The sequence below is a fragment of the Trematomus bernacchii genome, unplaced genomic scaffold (assembly GCF_902827165.1).
Source record: "Trematomus bernacchii unplaced genomic scaffold, fTreBer1.1, whole genome shotgun sequence".
In the NCBI taxonomy this organism is placed as follows: domain Eukaryota; kingdom Metazoa; phylum Chordata; class Actinopteri; order Perciformes; family Nototheniidae; genus Trematomus; species Trematomus bernacchii.
Genome location: NW_022987593.1, coordinates 1,313,924 through 1,339,772, shown reverse-complemented (window position 1 = coordinate 1,339,772; position 25,849 = coordinate 1,313,924). Strand labels below are relative to the sequence as shown.

The 25,849-nt window shown below is 41.6% G+C and overlaps 3 protein-coding genes across 4 annotated transcripts; 2 read left to right on the top strand and 1 right to left on the bottom strand.

The window, feature by feature from the left end:
• The first annotated feature begins 3,306 nt into the window (after positions 1-3,306).
• LOC117482328 (TRIO and F-actin-binding protein-like) lies at positions 3,307-8,438 on the top strand. Its single transcript, XM_034130427.1, has 11 exons — positions 3,307-3,438; positions 3,654-3,722; positions 4,077-4,166; positions 4,374-4,468; positions 5,125-5,755; positions 6,085-6,319; positions 6,487-6,598; positions 6,751-6,910; positions 7,071-7,187; positions 7,879-7,965; positions 8,084-8,438. The coding sequence occupies exons 1-11, from the start codon at positions 3,412-3,414 to the stop codon at positions 8,228-8,230; spliced, it is 1,770 nt and encodes a 589-aa protein (XP_033986318.1). The 5' UTR covers positions 3,307-3,411; the 3' UTR covers positions 8,231-8,438.
• Positions 8,439-8,442: 4 nt separating this feature from the next.
• Positions 8,443-9,912, bottom strand: smdt1b (single-pass membrane protein with aspartate-rich tail 1b). Its single transcript, XM_034130428.1, has 3 exons — positions 9,720-9,912; positions 8,870-9,028; positions 8,443-8,674 (listed from the first exon to the last, which is right to left on the bottom strand). Exons 1-2 carry the CDS (start codon positions 9,873-9,875, stop codon positions 8,891-8,893), a joined length of 294 nt encoding a protein of 97 aa, XP_033986319.1. The 5' UTR covers positions 9,876-9,912; the 3' UTR covers positions 8,443-8,674; positions 8,870-8,890.
• A 615-nt stretch (positions 9,913-10,527) lies between these two features.
• zgc:158803 (LUC7 domain-containing protein) lies at positions 10,528-25,255 on the top strand. Of its 2 annotated transcripts, XM_034130163.1 has the most exons (11): positions 10,528-11,100; positions 11,697-11,791; positions 12,469-12,567; positions 16,033-16,143; positions 16,289-16,432; positions 21,994-22,170; positions 22,317-22,477; positions 22,721-22,750; positions 23,264-23,541; positions 23,581-23,770; positions 24,174-25,255. In XM_034130163.1, exons 1-11 carry the CDS (start codon positions 11,040-11,042, stop codon positions 24,418-24,420), a joined length of 1,593 nt encoding a protein of 530 aa, XP_033986054.1. In that variant the 5' UTR covers positions 10,528-11,039; the 3' UTR covers positions 24,421-25,255. The 2 variants fall into 2 exon arrangements, with proteins under 2 accessions (XP_033986054.1, XP_033986053.1); XM_034130162.1 differs by having other exon boundaries at positions 23,264-23,770.
• Positions 25,256-25,849: the final 594 nt, after the last annotated feature.

Genomic DNA, 25,849 nt, shown 5'->3' with positions numbered 1-25,849 from the left:
ATGTTTTTTGGCAGGCTACATGAACAGACAATGACCTGAGATTTTAACCATTTTCAGAGTCCAGAGGAAACCGGGAACAAGAGAGTGGCTACTTCTCTCCTGACAGAAGAGGTGTGGGGGAGCGGCAGATGGAGGAAGTCACCAAGCGGCCGTATCGTTACTACGAGAGAGGGCATGCTCTTCCCAACAATTATGTTCCTGAGCCCAAAGCCTGCGTCCCCTACAGGAACGTCAACCTCGGCACGCCCTCCCTCAGGAGGAACCCAGAGACGTACCTGCAGGAGATTTGGAGAAGTGAATCTCCTGAGAGGTACACGTACCACTCCAACTTTAGACGAGGGGCTGATTCACAGAATAACTCGCCGACACGTCACAGCTCCGTGAGCCCAGATCGCTACAAATTAGCTGAATCTCCTGTGGGCAGCCAGCGGAAGAGCTCCCTCTCCAGGAGTCAGACTCGGTCTCACTCCACGTCTCATGGCTCCTCTCCGCTCCCATCACACGGTCTCTCTCGGCGAACATCCAGCAGGTCCAGTCCATCCCGCAGGAGGAGGTCCACCACCTCTCGGGCCGCCTCACCTTCTAGAGTCACCCCTTCTCACAGGAGCTCAGACTCTTTGCATTTAAAGAACGGGGACTACGATGCTCAGAGGAGATGCAGCCGGGACTTGAGGAGTCCTTCACAAGCTTCAAACAAACACAGTTTGGACTCTGAGAAGCTCTACAGGAATCTGGAGTCTATCTCCCGCCGTGGATCCTCGGCCATCCAGCACAACTCACACGAAGGATCTCAATCATCTCCTCGAACCAGAACAGCCTTCAACAGCTCGGCCAACTCTCGCACACGCAGCAGCCGTGAAGTATCACCGTCCAGGAACGGCTACAGTGCACACAGCCACACCCCCCAGAGGGAGCCCCCCTCCAGAGACAGCAGACTGAGTCCTTCTCAAGGCTCCTGGCAGGGGTCAGCTCACTCTTTACTCAGCATCCCACGCTCCCGCGGTTCCTCCACTTCAAGACGAGGGACAGACTCTCAGCTGCTTGGTGCTTCACTGTCACATGTTGCAATCGCAGAATCTGACATAAGCCACGAGAGGAATGACAATCAGGTCAGCGGTGATAGAAGCAGGAGCAACATTAGGAGAGGCATGGAGGCCTTACTCATCTCTGAACCAAAGAAGGCTGCAGTGGAAGAAGAGGAGGTATGTATTTCAGGTAGAACTTGTCTACAGCAATGTGACTGAACTTTTTTTTTGTAACTATTGGGATTGCGATAAAAACAGATTGCAAACTCCTCAGGATAAATTGTAAAAACGTATGTCATTTTCTTCTTTTACCGACTTTACCCAGTGCCACATGCTAAAATAGCTTGGTGAACATTAGTGAACGTTAGGTTCCTAACGTCTAATTTCAATAGAAATGTGTACATAGACTAGTTGCCTCAGAAAACCATTGAGAGCCATTGTAAACATAGGTATCTAGCTAACATGTGCTTGTTTTAAATGTTAAAAAGGTCCCTTCGTTCTTCCGCAATGTGTCCAGCAAGATGCTAGCATGACTGTAGACTCAAGAGACAACTTTTCCAACTACATATCATTTAAAATGTGAATTAATCTCGATTTATCTGAGGTGGGGATGACCATAGACGACTACATTGTCCTGGCTGATATCCCTACGATCCAGCTGGAGGAGGAGGAGGAGCTTACAGGTTTGAGGAGGAGGGACCAGAGTCCGAGCCCGTGCAGGGACCAGAGGCCCCGGACTCACAGGTGCGTGGGTCCGTATGATACTGTACGGTAACATCGCATGGCATCTATTCCAAGAAAGCAATAACAAAAGTCCCATGACCAAAGCAAAAACTTTGGAGATATTTTTTGATCTATCCATGAGTAATTTTGTTAGTTATGGCCAAAGAAAGGAGGAGTGCCTTTGCAGAGGAATTCGAAATTTGCAGAAAGGAAAATAAGGATTTAAACTGTGCATAAACTATGTGTTTATTTCTCTGCACTTGAATTTGACTACGAAGGAGCCAAGACGAAATGGACACCTACAGTTCAACGCTTGAGTCAGATGAGAGGGGGAGAGTCAGAGAGAGAGGCAGAGACAGACGAGAGAAATGTCGGGACTCTGAGAACGGACGGTCGTCTCGAAGACAGTCGGTCCCATCCACTCATTCACAGGTACAACGCTATAACTGCACAAATATTCACCATTAAATCCATGTTGAAACAACAGAGATGTGACGATTTGTGACATATCAATAAGTCAATGGACAGACAAACAATCAACAACTTTTTAGATCATCCATGAATGGTAAAAGTAATTTATCATCTCAGACTCAAAACTAAGATGGATAATTTTCAAAATGTCTGACATTTTATAGACCAAACAATCAGTTAAACTAAAAATGAATCAAGGATTAGTTGAAACAACTGAGCTTGTAACCCTGTCTGTTTGGCCTATCGAAGAGCTCAGATTATCAAGGTGGAAAACACAGATCCTCAAAGGTGGAGGAGCGAGCATCTGCTGAATGCCCGCAGATGCAGGTGAGCACGGTCTTGTGACTTCCCTGCGTCTGCATAAATCACATGAGTGTTTGGGGGAAAATGGGTCATTCATACATTCATCCTTAAGTAGATCCCTGATATTTATTTCAGCTCCGTCACCTCAGGTGCTCCTCTCACAGAAGCCCCTTGCAGGAAAAGTCATTAGTTAGCACTCTACTTTTTAGGGCAGCATGCTCATATGATTTATCATTTTTATATTAATAGAAAGTGAAAGAGGGATGGTTAAACTCAATATATCCTGCAGTTTCAGCGCTGTAGTGTCACGCCTAAAACTGAAAAAAGATTTTTCACCAAAAGAAACAAAAGGTTGTTATTCCAATGCTTTGAATCACATTTGTAGTAGTTGATAGTAGTTCAGAAACAGTTACATCACAATCATATTAATGAGAGCCACGTGTGATCTCACATTTATGACTTCTCCATTTTACATAACGCATGTTGTCTCTTTTTTCTCCTCAACACAATGTCTGTACAATATGATGCATGCGTGGTAAGTATTTGATATAGTGCTAACATGCTTTAAAAGTCAGTCTAATAATGTTGCATCAGTTCCTCTTTCTCTGTTTAACAATGACAATCACTGTTTGCAGAAACTACACTTCTTCCTATTTTAACCTTCCCACTCTGCAGTGTGTTTCCAATTTTTGGTGGTTTGTAGTTTTGCCTGCCTCTCAATGCGTGCGTCAGAAAGATTTTTTTATCACACTTAGACACGTTTGTCTGCCGCTGACGGTTTCCGCTTCCTCTTGTTCACAATCAACCATGACACAGAAACACTACAGAATGCTTTTAAAGAGCGTGCTCTCAATGCTTTCATTACAGGCGATGTAACCTGAAGGGGTGGATGTCAAGCCTGGATGACCATGGCAAGGTAAATGGAAGTTTTTGAAATTGTTACTCTGAACATACTTTTGAAAAGAATCGTGTCATTTTTATTCTAATTCCTGTTGTTAACACACTGTCATAGACCAGACAGACAGTACAAAAAACAAGACTTGACACCTAAACTATTTATAAAAAAAGAAATGTTTTATAGTAATGAAAATGTGATAAATCCATTGGACTTGTTTACTGTGTTTTGCTTAGTGGAGGAAACACTGGTTTGTTCTGGGTGATTCTACGCTGAGGTACTACAGAGACCCGGAGGCTGAGGAGGTAACAGCTGATATGTGACATAAAAGTGATTTCTGAAATGTTTTTGATTTTGATAGGACTGGGCAATATGGCCAACATGTTCCAAAAAGTCATATGTTGATAACAATACAATTTAAAAAATAGAACTTGTTTATAAATAGTCTACATAACCTCAATGTAATATTGTTTTTACATTATATATTTATATTGCCAATTCCTAGATGTATGTTTATTATTGTTAATTCATTTTTATCTGCCTACAGGAATTTGAAAAGGTTTTAAAAGGTTTTATCCAGATCTGCCATAATAACATGACCAATCAGCCTTCCTAAATTATACTATTAACTATTAATTTGTGTTTTGGGTTACAAACAGTCAGATGATCTGGATGGAGAGATAAACCTGACGTCCTCTGTGAATGTGTCCGACTGCGATGTAGAGAAGAACTATGGACTCCAAATACAAGTGTGTACACCATCAGACAGATACACAGTCAGACACAAACAACACCTCATATCTACATCAACTACACGTTGGGTTGCTTCCTGTTTAACAGTGTGTGTGGTTTTGTGTGTGTGTGTGTGTGTGTGTGTGTGTGTGTGTGTGTGTGTGTGTGTGTGTGTGTGTGTGTGTGTGTGTGTGTGTGTGTGTGTTTCTTTTGATCTCCTCCAGACAAAGAGAGCAGTGTTCACTCTCTCTGTTATGACCTCAAGGATACGGCGGAACTGGATAAAGTTACTAAAACAGGCGATCCAGAACAACGCGCAGTGAGTCCGACTTTATACTGAGAGACAGTGGTGAAGTTTTCAGATCCTTGACCAGAGACTTAAGTAGCAATACCACACTGATAAAATACTCAGTTACAAGAAAAAGTACTGCAATGGAAAAGGTAAACTAGGTGTTATTTGCAAAATGTACTTAAAAGTTCAAAGTACTCAAGGCAGATAAAAGTTAACGTATTATATATTAAGTAATAAGGTTATTGATGTAGGCAGCATTTCACTTTATAGTTTTTGAATGTTGGAGCTTATTTGAAGAATTTAATATACTGTTTGGGAGCTTCATAACATCTTACATCAATAGCCTCTTACTTTACTATAACTATAAGAATGCCCCACTTTACAATATAAATAACTACAATATATAATATACATAACTTGTTAATACAAATAATTAATCAAGTAGTGATGCCAACAACAAAACAGGAAGTCTGTCATAGTGAATTCTTGATGGTAATCATGTTTTTCCAGCAAAAATGTGCTAAAATCCTGAATCTAATCTGCTCATTGACCTAGAAATTCCTGAACACAGTGAGATCATGCAGACAATGTGATTGGGTGGTCCGCCTGCAGCAAACCCCCTCTATCATCTTTCCTCTGATGTGTAACTCTACCTGCCTGTCTTTGCCTCACTCTGAACGCAGCCAATCAGACGACGGCAGAAAGAAAGAGAACCCCCTCTCCCGGAGACCGTCGTCATGCCAACCCTCTGCTCAGTTCACCTGCAGGCACTCCGGCTATGAAGCGACCACTTCCACCTCCAACGCCAGGGCTGCAAACTCCCATAAGGCCGAGCACCTCCTTGAGACAATAGAGGGGGATCTGGACGTTTCTCCATCCAGTCAGAGAGAGGAAGGGGAGGGCTGGGACCGAGAGCAGGCCAAGCGATTGGAGGAGAGGAACAAGTGGTTTGAGGAGGGGGTCCCCTTCAGTGAGATGAGCAGCAGGTGGGACGCCATGGAGCTCAAAAGGGGGAGTGTACCTGTGCCTGTCATTGAAACCTTGGACTCAGAGGTCAACAGGAAGTGGGTGGAATTAGAAGCGCTGTCATTTAGAGATGCGCAGGCTCTCATTGGAGCCCAGGCTCATCAGTCGAGCACAGCCCAGGCTACACTGACAGTCGTTACCTCCCAGACGCATCAATCGAGCCCCGAAGAGGCCGAACAGTCAGCCACCAGTTCACAAACTGATATATTGAGCTCAAAGGAGGCTCTTCCATCCATAAATGGAGCCCAAGAAATTCAAACTAATAAAGCAGAAGCGCTACAGAAAGAGGTAAGAAAGTTTCCATACACCTGCTTTTATGATTATTCACAATATGCGCTTAAAGAACTTGAGTGGAAATGACCAAAACGTTTTAAAATCATGAAATGCAAAAAAGTATGATAACTCTCCCTCACATAAACAATTTAATTATCTTTGAATTAGGTCATCTAGTTGTTCCCCTAGTACCTGATGTTGTCTGACTGTAGAATTGGAGCCGCCTTCTGCTTACCTCCATGAACAACTACTAATATTTGCATAATGGAACAAAGATTCATTAGCATTTGCCAATTTTCTCAAAATTAATCTCAATCTTCTTCTAATACATAATTATCTCACAGGCCCTTTCTCTTCGAGAGCAAGTGGAGAGCATTAAGAGGGAGCGTGCAGCCATGAGGATAGAGGTGGACAGCCCCTGTGGCCCCAGGGCCCCCTGCAGGGCCAGACTTGAAGCCATGGAGGCCGCCCATCAGAAAACACTTCAGGAGCTGCAGGAGAAACATGCGAGGGAGATTAAGGAGCTGGAGGAGCAGAGAGACAGGATGCTGCAGGAGGAGAGCCAGGCGGCCGCTAGAGGTAGGGCAGGAAGTGAAGCAGCAGACAGCTTTATTCAGTATGCCTCCTTTGTTAAATAAATACAACTTCTCAATAATTACTTTTAAAATCATGTTGATACTGTGATCCTAATGTTGTGTGTTGAAGGCAGTTTAAATTACAAGTTAACAAATCATTCATCATCACAGCCATGGAGTCACTGCGAGCTGCTCACAGGGAGGATCTGGAGAGAGAGGTGGAGAAGGCCAGGAGGCTGGCTGGAGGAGCTGCACACATGGATGCTTCACACAGAGGCCACATGTGAGTTTATTATAGTCACTTTGTTATCATGCTTAGTGTTCTCCTTCTCACAGGCTCTCGCTGCCGGCTTGAGATGTTCTACACTAGACTGTGACCCCTGCATGACAGTGCATTATAATTTACTCCATAACTTGTGTGTTTGTGTATGTCAGGCCGCAGGCGGACGTCTTGCACGGTGAGTTGGATGTGCTGTCAGAGCGTTACTCTCAGAAGTGCTTGGAGCTCAGTCGCACGGAGCAGAACGGCCAAGGCCGAGAGATCGAGCTTGGACGCAAGGAAAGAGAGATGGAGCAGCTCAGAAGAGAGAACCAGGTTTACATGCAGGCTACATTTAAATTGTTTCCATAGAATATTATAAGTAATATCAATCAAAATCTCTTTGTTTCTTATTTACAAAGGGTTAAACTAAAAGGAAGCTACTTGTTCACATGACATCCCAATGTAATAATTTGAGATTAAAATCTCTTTTCAGGAGCTTAAGGTCAAACTGGCAGAAGAGATCAGCCGCATGCGCCGTTTCATCACAGGCCAGAGGTCGGACACAACGGTATCTCTTGGCAACACTGAGCGCACTGCGTCAGAAGTAGAGGTATTGATAGCAATACATTTGTGACTAATTTAGATCCTACCTAATGTAAACTCATATGAAAAGTAGGTTAAACCTGTATACTACTGTTTAAAAGCTGAATTCCAACTCGGCTTGAAGGACTAATGTTGACATGGCTGGCATCATAGGGAAGCAGACAAAAATACATTTGACCAATTTGCGTTGGACCTTTGAAAACACTTTAAAGAAAGCAAATTGATTAATGCAATTGTACTGTTTGTCTGGTGTACCCAGTAATGCCTTCCTTCAGCTACATTTCATCCATTCTTTTTTTCTTTTCTGTTGGCCTCATTTGTGTTGAGCATCTGTGGCTAGTCACATTGCAGTGCAGCGCATACTGCCATCTACTGCCCGCAATTCAGCAGAACTACTTTTAACTACAGGTGCACTGCTGGGTAGTTTTATATACAAGTATGCATCATATTTTATAACATGAACATAGGTCTTGTATGTAAAAGCTGAATATTCCCTCTGAAATGTACTGGAGTAAAGTATAAAAAGTAAAGCTCACAAAGTAAGAAGAAGTAACTTAAAATTGTACTTAAGTGTTTCAACTGTGTGATTTACTTAGTTACAAACCACTACTTTCCAATAAACATTCTGACTTCCAATAAATATGTGAATATTGTATATATTTTTAACTATTATAGCCAAATATTCTTTTGTCTTTCAGACATTACTAAGAGCAAAAGACAATGAGGTGCAGTATCTTAAAAAAGAAATCATCTGTCTGCAGAATGAAGTGCAGTCCCTTACAAAGGTATGTTTTATGATCCAATCTCCAAAATAATAAACTTCTTCATGTTGAACATCGACAACTGTCATACCTGCCTGACTTTGATTTGTATACCATATTTGTTCCTACCTCCTCTCTTTAGGAGAAAGAAGCATCTTACGAGCATTATAAGGAGGCCTACGTGGAGCTGAGTGACATGAGGGGTCGCAGCCAGCTGGAGACGGGCTCCCTCAACGAACACTTGAGACTGGCTAACGCTGCACTTCAGGAGGGAGCAAGACAAACTTAACCCATGTGGACAGCTTTTAAAAAACGTACCTTGAAGAACTATGACAACAAGCCAACATACTATATTTACAAAATACCACAATAAAACCATTACATTGCTATGACAGAATTTGCTGTTGTGAATGGATGGACTTTGAAGAGTCAGAATGAGAACTATTGTGTACTTGGAAACCACTGCCCACAGAATAAAAAAATAACAATTGTTTATCCATATGTTTTTGACTCCCTTTATTGAGTTAACAGAAAAACATGCAAACAAGAGTGAAGGCATAACTGGTAGTTTTGATAGCCTCACATGATATGAGATTTTAAAAAATAATATGGCGAAAGCAACAAATAGCAGAGGAAAGAGGGAGGAGATGGGTGGAGGTGGAGGGATATATTAGGGTGTGCCCCATCTTTCTTGTGCCGGCTGGTTTGCTCTCAGTCAGTATTGCAAAGCGCCCTGTGGATGTAAATGTAAAAAAAGAATTAGCTGCCATGAGCTTTCTATTGTTACCTCATTGTCAATGTTGCAAGTATGCCACAAACTACACCCTTTGACATTTAGTTTACACACCCTTAACACATGGACAAGATTGTGCATGAAACACCCAAGCTACAGTGAGGTAGGTGTGGTAAATGTACACTTTGACTTTACCTTTTATTGTTTGGAGTTAGCTCAGTCATCGTCATCATCGTCTTCAGGGACGAAGATGTCATGCTCCTCCAGGAGAGCTGCAAAGTTCTTGCTGATCAGAGTTCCAACGTACAAGAAAGGCACCACAACGGCTGTCATGCGAATAAGACCAAATGGTGTCTGGAAACATAAGGAGGTATAGTCAAGTGACATGAAAATTAAGAGTTTATGTAAGGCGTCCGGGACACAAGCTATTCTAACAAAACCAATCCCCTCATTCTGCTCTATGGTATTTTGGTTCAGATTTGGGATTATAGACAAGGGTTTATAATGAAAGTCCAACACAAATATCTAATATCTATTCTAGAGTTACAGGTACAAAGGATTGACTAATCACAGGCACAGGATATTGCCTTAAATATGAGCAGATTGTCTCTATCAGCTGTGAGACAGTGGGATCCAGTTGTCTCCTCAGTTGTCTCTGGCGATATTCCTTTTAATTTGGCCCTAGGCTACTGCCTCATGCTTCACTGTACTCGACCTTTCTTGCCTTGACAACATGGCACACTAGATGTGTAGTTCCCATACAACTGAAACACAATATATTATCAGAGGCAAATGGTTACATTTGCACTTTATTTAAATGTCTTACATAATATGTCCATTGAAATGGCTAAACAAATAAGGGGTAATTACTTCCTGAATGCACGTCGTATAAACATGCATTCATTGGCTGACAGGTCGAACTCAGCGTGTGTTCTGTCTTTCAATTGGCTACAGCTGCTGTCAATCCAAACTGAAGTCCCGCCTACACTGTCAGTCATATTTTTGCTGGTTTTTCACTCGGTAACCAAAGCAGAATAAAACTCACTTTTTCCGGTTTCGGTAAGATTGCCCCCGACGACGTTGATACTACGGTCCTGCTCTGAGTCGACCTGGATATGTTGGATGTTTTCGAGCCGACGTTGCGGCTAATTTTACCCGCATTTTGGGTGAAAAGTCGCAGCCGCAGTGCACTTGACGCCATTTTTCCCAGTAATGTGATAGATAGGGTGGGACGTTGTGGGCGGGACTGGGTTGACTCTTATCTACGCGTCTTGACGGTCTTCTTGACCCATCCATGATCTTAACTAGATGTTTAGGAAATCTATACAGTATATACTTGAACAATTCATTATTTTTTTATTAATTTCGTGTGAAGAAGACGAATGCCTCTTCTGCGTTTGTAAGGTTAAAAAGAGGGGTTTTCGACAATTATTGTGTTGGATATTCAAATACTTCAATCATGACTTTACTTCAAGACTACAAAGGCATATGCCGCCATTTATACTATATATAAAGAACGCATTAGGACATTAAATAAAATAACATTATTTAAAACATTAATGTCTTCTGTTTTCATAAGTATACTGCTATTCCTCAGTCCCTGTAATGTGTCAACAATGTGAGATCTATTTTGAGTTGTGATGTTGTTTATTTTTGGCCATTAGCATTTGTGAATGTAGTATTTAATACATAAAATAAATAAGTAAAACAAAAATTGCAAATACACTATTTTACCATCAACATCTTTCTTATCATAAACATGTTTTTCCAAGAGGTGAAACGTCACCATACCATCGATGTGCGCGAGGCTGACTGCAGCACTTCCTCGAGGCGGGGGGGAGGGACTAGAGCGCGCTCCGCGGAGACGCGCACGGGAGGGAAGTGGAAAGGCGGAAGAAAGGACGTTGAATAAACTTGCCAACTTCTAGCCGAGCAGCTAGAAACACAGTCAGAGAACTGTTATGTTACAGAAGAACTGTTTACTTATTTCTACACAGATATTCTGTTAGCTCACCCACCGGCCTGTCTGCGCAAAGATATCTGAGCTTTACTCTGCTAACACCTCCACTCACCGACACGGGACTCCAGCAGTTTTCAAACAGACGACCCGGAGCCGTCCCGCGTCACAAAGTCACATTTAGCTGCTGTGAAAGTGCTGTGATAACCGGAACATTGTAATAACGGAAACCACACACAGACACACATATAAACACACATACACACCAGCGGGATTCGGGCTGTTCCTCCTCGTGGGGAAAAGTTGTACGAGGGTCGGCGGTCTGTGGTGGAGCCGCGAGGCCTGTAGTCAGGAGGCTGCATGTGTGAAGTGTGTCGCTGCCTGGGAGTTAGCTAAACCTGCAGAAACATGTCGGCCCAGGCTCAGATGAGAGCGATGCTGGACCAGCTCATGGGGACGGGGAGAGACGGTGAGCCGCTGCGGGGGAGCGGGGTTTCGGATCAGTGTGTGTTGATGCTAGCATTAGCCGGGGAGCTAACCGATGTCAGTGACAGTGAGGCATGCTCTGCAAACCACGCTAGCTAACATGAGGATAGCTAACCGGCTAGCTACCTGTTGTGTGTCAGTGTGCATGGCAAGTTAGGTTGTTGCCCATATCTTCAACAACAGAGTTAAATCCCAGGTCAAATGTACGGTGTAATGTCTTGAGCGTGTAAAAAAAAAAGTCATAGTATACTGTGTAAAATATGTTGTCCTTGTTGATGTTGCAAATGGAGCTGATGTGATGGAAGAAACATTTCAGTCTCGATCTGACAATAGAGTATTATCGTATAGTACAAAACACGTTTTAAGAGCTGATCACAGTCAGTGGGCTCTCTTCTTTCCACCAGATGTTTTCCTTTATTAGACTATATGAGCACCTAACTTTTAGGATTAGCTGTTAACATATGTTTGACTCATTCATTGCGAGTTTTAGATGCTCTACTTATGGTGCTGTGTTGTGGTCTGTGGACTGACTGAAAACTAAACACGTCTTTTTGCTTTTGTGTTGTTGTTTTTTTAAAGGAGATTCCATGCGGCAGAGAATCAAGTTCTCAGATGAGCGAGTCTGCAAAAGTCACCTCCTGGATTCATGCCCCCATGATATACTGTGTGGCACTGTGAGTATCATGTTAAAACACATGTACACAAAGAGCAACATAATAAACACTGTGGTGAAAGTATTAGGGCCGCCATTGATATGTGTTCTAATCCAGCGCATTTAACCTAAAATGACACAATGCCTACAAGCTCTAAGTGCTGTCTGAGTTTTAGGGTGCACACATGTGACATTTATATTGTGTGAGCAGTGTAGGAGTTATATTTGTATAAAGTCTCATTTAATTTCAGGATCACGTAGCATGTCATTATAGCACGTAATCATGATTGTAAACATACAGACAAGAGGCTACTCTTTTCATATGACCTTAATGCCAATGTTTCACTTCATAATGAAGGTCAAAGGCCCCGAAATTGAAAAGGGAAGGAATCTGCGGTACTAGAAGGTTGTAAAATTGGATGTAACTTTTAGCTTGTCCAATATCTTTCTGTACCTTAAACCCTCAAACTTTAAATTGATCGAATGTGAATGTAAACAACATATATGCAGGAGTTAAACAAATTCAGTCTGTGTCAAAGATGTAGCCCTGCAGCACTGGGATTCAAAAGTTTTCCCTTATGCGTTGCCTTTTTAATTGTTTTAAGACCTCAGGGAATTATTAGCATGAGAAATCTTAGCCAAGTGAAATGACGACGCGTACAAACACAGTGCATGGCTTTTTCCTTCTGATTTCTGCAGAGAATGGACCTGGGAGAGTGTATGAAGGTCCACGACTTGGCCCTGAGAGCAGACTACGAGATCGCTTCTAAGGAGCAGGAGTACTTCTTTGAACTTGATGTGAGTAATACACACACACACACACCATCATTTGAAGCCCACTGAAAGCAGCAGTAGTTGATGTCGCAGTTAAAGTCGCTTCCACCCAATACAGTCAATTCCTAGATGCTTTTCCAAAACAGCAGATCATGCTGAAAGCAAAGCTGTCTTACAGTGATTGTAAACTCTGTGGGAGCAGAATTGACACATCGGACTAGTTTAAAGATGAAATGTTGTTTAATGATTCCCAGATTGTACTGTCGTCTGTGACAAACTTATGTTATTTAGCATTACTATTTAAGTAATAAGTGAACAACTCTGGCTTTCTATTTTTGCCTCTTTCATTTACAAGAATGTTAACGTTTGTTTTCTAAGTGCTGCTGTTGAGTTAAGATTGACTGCATAAAAAGTTGAAGATAATTAAAAGGAAGAGTGGGCAGATAAACCAGATTTTAATATCAGAATCAGAATCAGAATACCTTTTAGAATACCACAGAGAAGGGAGCACGTTTTGCCCATATGCTATGATTTTGTTTATTAAATATCCTTAAAACTATATGGCTTCAATATGGACTTTCTCTTTGAAAACGCGTCACAGTTTATAGCCAAGTTTAGCCTCTCGGCGACTCAAACGCAACTGAGGATTGAGCCGCCACAAAAGGGCCACTCATGGAGGTTAGCAGTCAGAGTTCCCACACGTATCTTAAACCTTGTTTAAAACGTGTGGCTTCCTCTCTAACCTCTCATCCCAGCTGATCACCCGTGCCCACATATGTTAATTACCTCCCGTGCTCCCAGATGCGCAGATTGGATGATGACGCGTTCACACACACATAGACAAACCCCGTGCACAACCCAAAGAAAATTGACTCCAAGCAGAAGCTATACGTATACTATATATAGTCTCAGCAAATAGTACATTACAAATTCTAAAAAGTATTGCTGACTTTTGAATGCATATCCACATTTTCTTTAACCTGTTAAGCCCTGAGCCTGTTTTTCAGGTCTCAGGCTCGAAAATGACATTTCCATAACAAATGACCATATCTTCCCTTCTAAAAGGGTTAAATTAATAATCTTTTTTCTCAAAGTAATGATAAACCTGTGAGTTGGATGTAGAAAAGTCATATCTCTGGCTTCCCTTGCTCTTTCTGACCGTTAGAGCCAATAGAATGTGTGGGAGTCCCCCAAACACACACACGTTGTGAAGAGAAAAGGTGGGGGCTTCGCGCATGCAATTTCCCATCAGAGTGAACCTATCTCTAGCTTTGACATCTGGAAACGGAAAAGCAGTTTTAATGCTTAAGGATTATCAGAAATCATTTCAAAGGGACACAGACACATTAGATTAACCTATGGATTAACTTCAGCAGCGTTTTTATCGTTTTAATGCCATTGAAGACCACTTTGGAGAGACTACAGAGCCAAGGTAAAAATGTTAGCATTTTTAGCTACCTAGCGTCACCTGTTTTGATGTCCGTTTTTGCTTATAACGTCGGTTAAACGGTTATACTTCACTCGCGTTTATGTCCAAATCTATCAGATCTAGCTACTTCTAGTTAATTATATGACTGCCTGCTTATCAAAGGACCTAAACAATAAACGATGCTTGGCAACAGTGTGTGGCCGCAAAGTATAGCGCAGCATTATGCATATGTTTGTATGAGGGGTCAAAATCCCATGCTCATAAAATGCTCATATATATTTTTCTCTTCATTCCCCACACCCCAAAATAAATAAATAAATATACCAATTTTAGGAAAAGTAACGAAGTTTGAGCAGTGTGGGTTTTATATTAACAGAGTTACACATATTTCAAAATGCGAAGTGTAATAATAACTGCAGTTTGCCTCCCTGTCAGAATGACAAAGATCCTCAGTGAAGCACAAGCCCATGTTTCTCACTACATTGTAAGTACAACTTATTAAAAAGATCAGTTTAATGCAACTAATGTCGTCTTAGCGTTATCGCATGACGTAAAATACATGACACTTTTCTCTGTGCGCGGCAAAACAAGCTCGCCAAAATGGCTTCACCGGTCTGGCAGTATTTTAAGGTGTCCGAAAAAGACAGTAAAATAGCGGTATGCAATGTGTGTGTAGCAGAAATCCTGCAGCTCCACCCGCTGTGACGGACCGGTGAGCGGAGCAAAACACACACTAAGAGTTAGACCTAACACACTTAGCTATTTTATCTACCTCTGGAACTAGCTAAACTAATTATAAATATATTTATTCTTCACTGTCGGGTCACTCATTACTGGATCAGTGAGCTGCATGAGATACTGACAGGTAGTCAGGAGAGAGAGAGAGAGAGAGAGAGAGAGAGGGGGAGAGAGGAAAAGAGAGCGCTTCCGCTCATTTCTCCCGTGTTATTATCCGAAGTTAATGTAAACTTGAATAATGTACTTAATTTGAATGTAATAATTATGTTAGTTGTTGTTTGTGGAAGCGCCAGTGAATGAGCCCCATTAACTGAGTTTTAAACATCACTTTAACCTGTTAAGCCCTGAGCCTGTTTTTCAGGTCTCAGGCTCGAAAATGACATTCCCAGAACAAATGACCATATCTTCCCTTCTAAAAGGGTTAAATTAATAATCTTTTTTCTCAAAGTAATGATAAACCTGTGAGTTGGATGTAGAAAAGTCATATCTCTGGCTTCCCTTGCTCGATTTTGATGGTTGACACCTCTTTCTGACCGTTAGAGCCAATAGAATGTGTGGGAGTCCCCCACACACACACGTTGTGAAGAGAAAAGGTGGGGGCTTCGCGCATGCAATTTCCCATCAGAGTGAACCTATCTCTAGCTTTGACATCTGGAAACGGAAAAGCAGTTTTAATGCTTAAGGATTATCAGAAATCATTTCAAAGGGACACAGACACATTAGATTAACCTATGGATTAACTTCAGCAGCGTTTTTATCGTTTTAATGCCATTGAAGACCACTTTGGAGAGACTACAGAGCCAAGGTAAAGATGTTAGCATTTTTAGCTACCTAGCGTCACCTGTTTTGATGTCCGTTTTTGCTTATAACGTCGCAAATACGTATAATTCAGTGGTAATGTCGGTGTCAATCGATTCTGTGTCACCTCACGATGTGTTGGATGTGGTGAAAAGATAAATAATAAGGTTTTGTGAGTGATTTTCGGTGCAGTAAGGTGTTAGCATTTTTCGCTCGTTGCTAATTCAGAGGCTCAATGTTAGCATTGTGGGTTTTCTTTTGAAAAAAAAAAAAAAAATGTCAGTTAGATGAGTTTCATCCCGTTACATGGATATAAAACATTCATAGTTTTATTAAATGAACATACCCTCAGACACTGTTTCCTGCAAGATGTTGCGGCAGTGCCCCGGTACCGGGGTCTCTCGGGCTTAACAGGTTAAATGAGGTTTTAGGTTACCTAAGTAGAGTTTATTCTTGTAAACATTTTTTTTTTTTTACACAAATGAAGACCCATTTATTTGAACAGTATCTGTGTTGTTTCACAGGCTGCAGAACATCTTCAGTCCTTCATCGCTGACTGCGACCGCAGGACTGAGCTGGCTAAGAAGAGACTAGTGGAGACGCAGGATGAGATCAGCGCTGAAGTGGCTGCAAAGGTGACAAACCCACTGATGACATTGATCATGAGATCTTTATCAGGTCTTTGTGAATGCAGTGCTCTTTGCAATGAGTATCTTTTAAAATTATTTCTCACAACAGCAATTCATTTATGTCTCTGTTTCTCCTGCTGCTATAAAAAAGGCTGAACGCGTCCACGAGCTGAACGAAGAGATCGGGAAGCTGCTGGCCCGGGCGGAGCAGCTCGGGGGCGAAGGGAACGTAGACGAAGCCCAGGAGGTGCTGGAAATGGTGGAGAAGACCCGCGGCTTAAAGAAAGAAGCAGAGGTCAGAGAGATAATAACTGCTTTATTGTGACTAGTTTATTGCTGTAATTGATTATTAAAAAAGCAATAGCAATTATGCAAAAGGAGAAAAAAAGATGTGTCTCTTTAAAAAGTAAAGGTTTTTAGAAAAATCTACATTTAATACCCAGTGCATTTAAGTGCTATATAACATTACATGTTACTTGTTAGACGCTTTTATCCAAAGCGACTTACATACTCAATACTGTGGGCAATCCCCACAGGAGCAATTTGGGGTGAAGTGTCTTGCCCAGGGACACAACGACATGCTGACTGCAGTGGGGTTTGAACCTGTGCTCCCCTGATCCGAACACCAGCGCTTTATCCACTGCGCCACATGCCTCCTATATAACATTCTGGTATTAAAAGAAAACATTTTCTGAAATTCAAAAATGAATCAATGAAAACAATAAAACTCCTAAAATATGTACTATAACTTAAACAGATCAAACTCTGGCAATGTGTTTACATTTAAAATTGACATAAATTAATTAATAATAAGAGAACTTTCTCGCTGCACATTGTTGATCTTTCTCTCCATCCTGCTGCGGACTGAAGCTGCATGACTCATCCAAACCGATCAAATCATCTCTGCACAGAAACCCACAGCAGGACTTATATCCACCATTACTCTTTACAGATAAAGGACGTCTGTTATCTTATCAATCATGACATTCTTTCAGCAAAATAAACACGTTCAGTGGACTGTAGGCGTGAATGTGTTTGTCTCTCTCTAATACACACACTCACTATCTTCCTTTCTCCCTCTCGGGAACGTTGTGTCCAGCGGGAATTGCAATAACAACTCTCCAAACAAATAATTGTTTTGGGAGTGGGCGGGGCCTATGGGGATCTTCCATTTAACCTGTTAAGCCCGAGAGACCCCGGTACCGGGGCACTGCCGCAACATCTTGCAGGAAACAGTGTCTGAGGGCATGTTCATTTAATAAAACTGAATGTTTTTTATCCATGTAACGGGAAGAAACTCATCTAACTGATAATTTTTTTTTTTTAAATCAAAAGAAAACCCACAATGCTAACACTGAGCCTCTGAATTAGCAAAGAGCGAAAAATGCTAACACCTTACTGCACCGAAAATCACTCACAAAACCTTATTATGTATCTCTTCTCTACATCCATGACATCGTTTCACATCGTGAGGTGACACAGAATCGATGGACACCCACATTATCACTGAATTATACGAAATGGCGACGTTATAAGTAGGGATGTCCCGATCACCTTTTTTTGCTCCCGATCCGATTCCGATCATTTGATTTTGACAATCTGCCGATACCGATTTTTCCCGATCCGATCTTTATGCAATGCATTAAGAGAAAAAAAAGGTAACAGATAACGGCTGGTCATCCAACGCGATGAATTCAGCTATCTTGGCTGTTATTTTTTTGGCCTTTTCACTGTTCTGGGGCAGTTTCTCTTTCCTTTTAAAAGTGTCGGTTGTTTCAGTGCCGTTACCTGAGTGGCCGCTGTGTACTCGTCGTGTTGTTGTTGGTGTTTATATTAGATTGGTCGTGTTGAACGTAGCTCTGTTCTTTCCACCATGCGGAACCTCCGCCTTGCAAACATTGCATCTGGCTGTTACACTGCCTTCGCTTTAAATTTTATAATACTTCCAAACTCCTGACATTTTCTCTGTCCCGACTCCCGAGTCACCAGCTGAACGTAGCCTCTTGTTAGCTTACTGCTACTATTAGACACTGCGCCCTGCCCACTCTGTTGCCAGATTTGAGAGAAATAAGCAACCAGGTCTATGAAAACAAGCCCAAAAGAAGCAACACATACATGATGTTGTGTAATTTTAAACCAAAACTAAGGCCTCAGGATGACTTTAAGATGTGAACATGGTCATTTTTGTTTTGTAACATTAAATAAAATTATTAAAAAATATATATTAAAAAAAAGAAAAAATAATTCCGATCCCCGATTTTTTTTCTCCCGATTCCGATCTTTTGAAAATCACGTGATCGGCTCCAATCCCCGATCACGTGATCGGATCGGGACATCTCTAGTTATAAGCAAAAACGGACATCAAAACAGGTGACGCTAGGTAGCTACAAATGCTAACATTTTTACCTTGGCTCTGTAGTCTCTCAAGTGGTCTTCAATGGCATTAAAACGATAAAAACGCTGCTGAAGTTAATCCATAGGTTAATCTAATGTGTCTGTGTCCCTTTGAAATGATTTCTGATAATCCATATGCATTAAAACTGCTTTTCCGTTTCCAGATGTCAAAGCTAGAGATAGGTTCACTCTGATGCTAAATTACATGCGCGAAGCCCCCACCTTTTCTCTTCACAACGTGTGTGTCGGGGACTCCTCCTTCAATTATATTGGCTCTAACGGTCAGAAAGAGGTGTCAACCATCAAAATCGAGCAAGGGGGGCCAGAGATATGGAAAATCCACCCAAATGACCCCAGAAGTGGTTTCTTTTTGCTAAATCTCTCTTAAAGAGGTCAAATGTCACTTGTTTTGTATCAATCTTGATACAGGGTACTTATTATATGTTGTACTTTGGATTCCTAAAGCTTTTAGTCTACCTTACCATCATCCAAGGGTAGGGATGCATATCGTTGACTTTTTTACGATACCGATACCACTGAACGATACCGATACATATCGTGATACTTTCATGTTGCATAAGGGAAACATTTTATCATCCCGCAATTACTCCCATGAAGCGCTTTATTATATAGTTAACATGTCAAATGAATATTAAATTCAATTGTGGGACTTGGACCTTTTAGTACTGAACAAACAATGAAAAACACGTTATCTATGAAGAAAACTGATTCTGCAATATCATTTATAACGACCATCAGGCGGGAATAGTACATCTTGTCAATGGAAAAATAAAATAGCACCACTATAATCAATATTCAACCTAAGATTCGACTGACCAGAGAACACATAAAGGATCATGAGATCTCGGCATTGCACATAAAACAAATAGCATCCTTAAAATCAACATTTGCCTGATGAAAGAAAACAAATCCCATCACAGTTCAGTTTTGTGCATTCATCTTCAAGAAGATGAGCATATCTGCTCTCTCTGGATCCAAACGGGCCCTTTCACAGCGTAGGATATCACCTGCTAAACTGAACACTCTCTCGCTTGGCACGCTGCTTCCCTGAACACAAAGGTACTTGGTTGCCATACGAGACAGCATTGGTTGGAGATTGGATGTGTTGCCACCTTTCCCAGAAATAAACTTCTTGCAGTGGTTACAGACCCCACCATTCAGACTGGCAGTGGTTACAGACCCCACCATTCAGACTGGCAGTCATATGCAGCCACACTTTAGATTTTCAAAAGTGACTTGGTTGCGGAGTTTCACTGCGAAATTGACATCGTAATTCCGACGGTTTGGGCACAAGTTTAAGGATATTATGCCTCACTTTTATAAAAAAAAATATATATATATATATATCGAAAACCGGATCTGATTTCGGTACGGTATACCGTAGCCACCAGTAACCGGTATTTCGGTAATACCGGGAACCGGTATGGCCCCCTATCCAAGGGTAGTTTTCACTATAAGTAAAAAATAATTTTTGGACGGACACTATAATTTACAGTTTTTTACTATGTAAAATCTGAATTTTCTTTAAAATAAAAATCATCTATATTGATTCTGACTTTTCTACATCCAACTCACAGGTTTATCATTACTTTGAGAAAAAAGATTATTAATTTAACCCTTTTAGAAGGGAAGATATGGTCATTTGTTCTGGGAATGTCATTTTCGAGCCTGAGACCTGAAAAACAGGCTCAGGGCTTAACAGGTTAAAGTGATGTTTAAAACTCAGTTAATGGGGCTCATTCACTGGCGCTTCCACAAACAACAACTAACATAATTATTACATTCAAATTAAGTACATTATTCAAGTTTACATTAACTTCGGATAATAACACGGGAGAAATGAGCGGAAGCGCTCTCTTTTCCTCTCTCCCCCTCTCTCTCTCTCTCTCTCCTGACTGCCTGTCAGTATCACATGCAGCTCACTGATCCAGTAATGAGTGACCCGACAGTGAAGAATAAATATATTTATAATTAGTTTAGCTAGTTCCAGAGGTAGATAAAATAGCTAAGTGTGTTAGGTCTAACTCTTAGTGTGTGTTTTGCCCCGCTCACCGGTCCGTCACAGCGGGTGGAGCTGCAGGATTTCTGCTTCACACACGTTGCATACCGCTATTTTACTGTCTTTTTCGGACACCTTAAAATACTGCCAGACAGGTGAAGCCATTTTGGCGAGCTTGTTTTGCCGCGCACAGAGAAAAGTGTCATGTATTTTACATCATGCGATAACGCTAAGACGACATTAGTTGCATTAAACTGATCTTTTTAATAAGTTGTACTTACAATGTAGTGAGAAACATGGGCTTGTGCTTCACTGAGGATCTTTGTCATTCTGACAGGGAGGCAAACTGCAGTTATTATTACACTTCGCATTTTGAAATATGTGTAACTCTGTTAATATAAAACCCACACTGCTCAAACTTCGTTACTTTTCCTAAAATTGGTATATTTATTTATTTATTTATTTTGGGGTGTGGGGAATGAAGAGAAAAATATATATGAGCATTTTATGAGCATGGGATTTTGACCCCTCATACAAACATATGCATAATGCTGCGCTATACTTTGCGGCCACACACTGTTGCCAAGCATCGTTTATTGTTTAGGTCCTTTGATAAGCAGGCAGTCATATAATTAACTAGAAGTAGCTAGATCTGATAGATATGGACATAAACGCGAGTGAAGTATAACCGGACGCGAGAGAGAGATCCGATCATAACGGAGAACACGCAGGTCTTCCGGATCACAGCTCCCCCGCTGTGACGGACCGGTGAGCGGAGCAAAATACACTAAGAGTTAGACCTAACACACTTAGCTAGTTTATCTACTCCGGAACTAGCTAAACTAGTTATAAATATATGTATTCTTTACTGTCGGGTCACTTAGTACAGGTTCAGCGAGCTGCACGAGACTGACGGGCTGTCAGGAGAGGGAAAGAGAGAGGGAGAGGAAAAGAGAGCACCCCGTTTATTTTTCCCATTTTATTATCCAGAATTACTGTAAACCTTTGAATAAAGTAGTTAATCTACTATTAGTAGTTTGTTTAAATGCATTACTTATGTTGTTTTTTCATTAACATAAAATAAATCTCACGTACCCCCTGCAGTACTCCAACGTACCCCTAGGGGTCCGCGTACCCCCATTTGAGAACCACTGGTCTAATGGATAGTGAGGTGGGCTGAAGATCGGAAGGTTGTGAGTTCAAATCCCGCCACTAGTGTGCCCTTCAGTAAGGCACTTTGCCTTCAGTTACTCCAGGGAGAATGTCCCTGTAATTGTAAGTCGCTTTGGATAAAAGCGTCAGCTAAATGAAATGTAAAGTCCAATCTTTATAATGCAGGCATGATGAAATGCAAATTAAAATCTCTAGTGTCTTTATGCTGTGTCTTTTGTTAGATTATTCTTTTCTATGCTTCCCAGTCTCACAATGTTTTGTTGTTTCAGGATGTCTACAGAAACTCGATGCCAGCCTCCAGCTTTCAACAACAGAAACTCAGGGTGTGCGAGGTGTGCTCTGCCTACCTCGGTCTTCACGACAACGATCGTCGTCTAGCTGACCACTTTGGGGGCAAACTGCACATCGGCTTCATAGAAATCCGTGAGAAGCTTGAAAAGCTTAGGGTAAGGACACTGGAGCTAGCATGCATATGACTACTTCACTAACCCCCTCAGTTATGTTCCATTATTTGTGTTATAGCTAACATAGAACATAATTAGCTGCTGGTATTCATTTTATGTATGTGCTATTTATTTATTTTTTATTCCAGAAAGCAGTAATAGAGAAACAAGAAAGAATGCGAACAAGAAGACGAGAGGAACGTGAAAAAGATGACGAAAAAGAGCGGGAGTGGGAGGTGGAGCGGGAAAAAGAGCGGGAGCAGGAACGAGAGCAAACCTGGGAGAGAGAAAGGGAGAAGGAGCGGAGAAGGTGGGAAAAACGTCCATTGTTGCTGCTTACTGGAGTCGTCATGGCATGAAATTGACACTATGATAATCGTCTCAGAAAAAAGAAAATCAGGAATTATTATTATCATTACTGTCATCAGTTAAATTATCTTTTAAGGAAGAAACCTTTTGTATTAATTGGTGTTGTGTTACAACCATATAGCTTACAAATAAATTGTTCAGTGTCAGCTGGAAACGTACTGATTTGTTTTTCTATCTGTCTTAGGTCGAGATCTAGAAGTGGAGAACGCTACAGGTATGTCTATTTGGACCACAATCAATAATACACATTTTAAAAACGTATAAAGTGATCAGTACACAGTTCAGAGGTTGACACGGATCTGATGCGTGTGGTGCAGTGGATAGAGCCTTGGTGTTGGGATAAGGTGGTCACAGGTTCAAACCCCACTGCAGTCAGCATGTCGTTGTGTCCCTGGGAAAGACACTTCACCCCAAATTGCTCCTGTGGGGATGTAATGTAATGCATGAGGTGTAACGGCACACATATCAAAGTTTGAGCAGAATTGTTGGACATGAAAGAAATACATTTCTGGGTTTCCTTCTCTGACATTAAGACCACAATGGCCACGAACAAAATACAAACATAATCATTGTTAAATAAAATTAATAGAAGTGCTATCGTGTCTTTAATGACTCCAGCTATTGTGAAGGCCAGAATCAACCAACTTAATTAACATCAAGAGGAGATCTATCAGGATGCTTTTATCTGAGAATCGATAGCTTACGGCGATTTCTTTTCTTCTTCCAGGGACGGGGGAACTTCGTCCTCACACCATTCAAGACGCCACCGCTCCTCTCGCTCCAGAGAAGAAGCTGGAGATCGAGCCGTGGATCGCAGTGGAGAGCGGCCCGTGGATCGCAGTGGAGAGCGGCCCGTGGATCGCAGTGGAGAGCGGCCCGTGGATCGCAGTGGAGAGCGGCCCGTGGATCGCAGTGGAGAGCGGCCCGTGGATCGCAGTGGAGAGCGGCCCGTGGATCGCAGTGGAGAGCGGGCCGTGGATCGCAGTGGAGAGCGGGCCGTGGGAGATCGGGCCGTGGGAGATCGGGCCGTGGATCGCAGTGGAGATCGGGCCGTGGGAGATCGGGCCGTGGATCGCAGTGGAGATCGGGCCGTGGATCGCAGTGGAGATCGGGCCGTGGATCGCAGTGGAGATCGGGCCGGGGAACGGAGTGGAGATCGGGATCGAGAGAGGAAACATCGACACAAGGAGCGGCATCGCTCACGCTCCCACTCTCACAGGAGCAAAAGGAAGAGGTGTGGCTTTTTATTCATCTCTGAAACTTAAATAAAGCATCACCAGGGTGGGACCTACTTAACTAACAGTAAATGGTAAACGGACTGTCTTTTATGTAGAGCTGTCTCCAGTCTTTATGACCCATCAAAGTGCTTTACATTTAAAAGTCATCATTCACACCCTCATTTTTACCTAATTCCAATTCATTTTTATTTAAATATAGAATGGAACAACTGTCACAAAACAAATTGTCTCTGGGATAAATAAAGTGTTTGATTATGATTCTGATGTAACGAGTGATAGCAGACGTCATGTCGTATAGTTGTCTTCCGTCGGATGAAAAAACATATTGCAAGTTTCATTTTGAAAACATGAATTATTTTCTTGAGGGTGATCAATCTGCGGCTGTTGGTTTCTCCTCAGGTCCTCCAGAGAAAGGTCATCTCACACTCGCGACGGAGAGCCCTCGCCGTCCCAGGACAAGGGGAGAGTGGGTGCAGCGGTGGAGGGTTGGCGTGAGGACAAGGCGGAGAGCGGCGAGTGGGAAGACAGGGAGAAGTCCCCCCCCACTGTAGACACAGCCAGGAACGAGAGGGAACGAGAGAGATCCCTGTCCTTAGAGCGGGACCGGCGTTCCAGCTCCGGGGAGCGAGAGTCCGGCGAAATATGAACAGGAAGCCTCCAATGTCTTTGATTTGGATACATAATTACTGAAAAGAGCATGGAGAGATGAGTGTGTCGGAGTGAATGTGTGTTCATGTTAAAAGTGGGACATTAGCCGGGGTGGATGGTGGAAACTTTACATGGGAATGAGGGAACAACTTCAGCGGTGGTGGTCAACGAGACATTTAAATCCAACTTTTATAAGACTGATGTGTGAGGCTGGTGTGACCCGGAAGCAGACATTTTTTTTATGCCATCTTGTCGATCTTATGTACAGTTATTTTGACAGAGTGAAGAGACAGCAGTCATACTTTGAGTCTGTTTTTATTTTACACTCATGAGGTGCTGTTATTTTTTTATTATTAGTTAGTACTTCGATGTTGACAATGTTTTTTTCCTGTTCCTTTTAGGAATCAGTTTCAGTAGCTGTGGTTTCCTTTACACGGGGTGACCTCATTAGCGTGGCGTCCCTCAGTAATGTTTTAAATGAGCTGTGAATGACTGAAGGCTCCTCTGATGTTTGTGTTTTATTCGCTGCCTTCAAGCCATAACAATCTCATTTGGGAAATCCGACACATCACCAAGAATGCATTTAACTTGCAGTGATAAGCCCGTGCTTTGAAAACGAACTCACTTGTCCCCACTGAAAGAATAATCCAAATATTTCCGCTCAGTTCCTGATTTGTGAATGCATAAACATGATGTGCATATTTGCAGACTGACACTTAAAGGCCCAGGGACTTGTGTCCTGTTTGCTGTGATACAACCTGGAAGTATATGGGGAATTAATCTACTTTGCTGTGCCACCATTATAAAAATAAAATGTTCTGCTTCTATTCACATTTCTTTTCATATCATTTTTTAATGTTCAGTTTGTGTTTTGGGGGTTTTAACTACCGTAAATGATTTGGTTTTACCATTTATAAATAGTGTGAAAAAACCTAATTAAATATATATTTGTATATATTATATATATGAGAAGGTTCATGGGTCAGGATGATTTAATTCGTGCAGTGGTAGAAGTATTCAGATCTTGTAGGTAAAAGTATAAATAATCTGTTATAAATATAAGCTATTTATTTGAAAAAAATGTTTTTTGTCAATTTATTGAACATGTCAGAAACAAAACATACAACAATAATATATATTTTTTTTCCTTATAACAATAATTATAACAAACGGATAAAAAAAACTTTCAAGGTACAAAAAAATAAAATAAATCCTCAAATAGTCTCTGTCTCTCTGTCATGTTCAACGGGTGCAAGAAGAAGCTTAAAACTTTTCTGGTCCTACCCCATCTAGCGCACATTTTCCTTGAAAATTAAAGATTAGGTCATCATCTTCAGCGTCATGTTCGTCATGTAAACACATTTAAAAAAACATTTTTTTACAAAACAATCAAAAAGAAATAACTTTTACAATTACAAGAAATAACA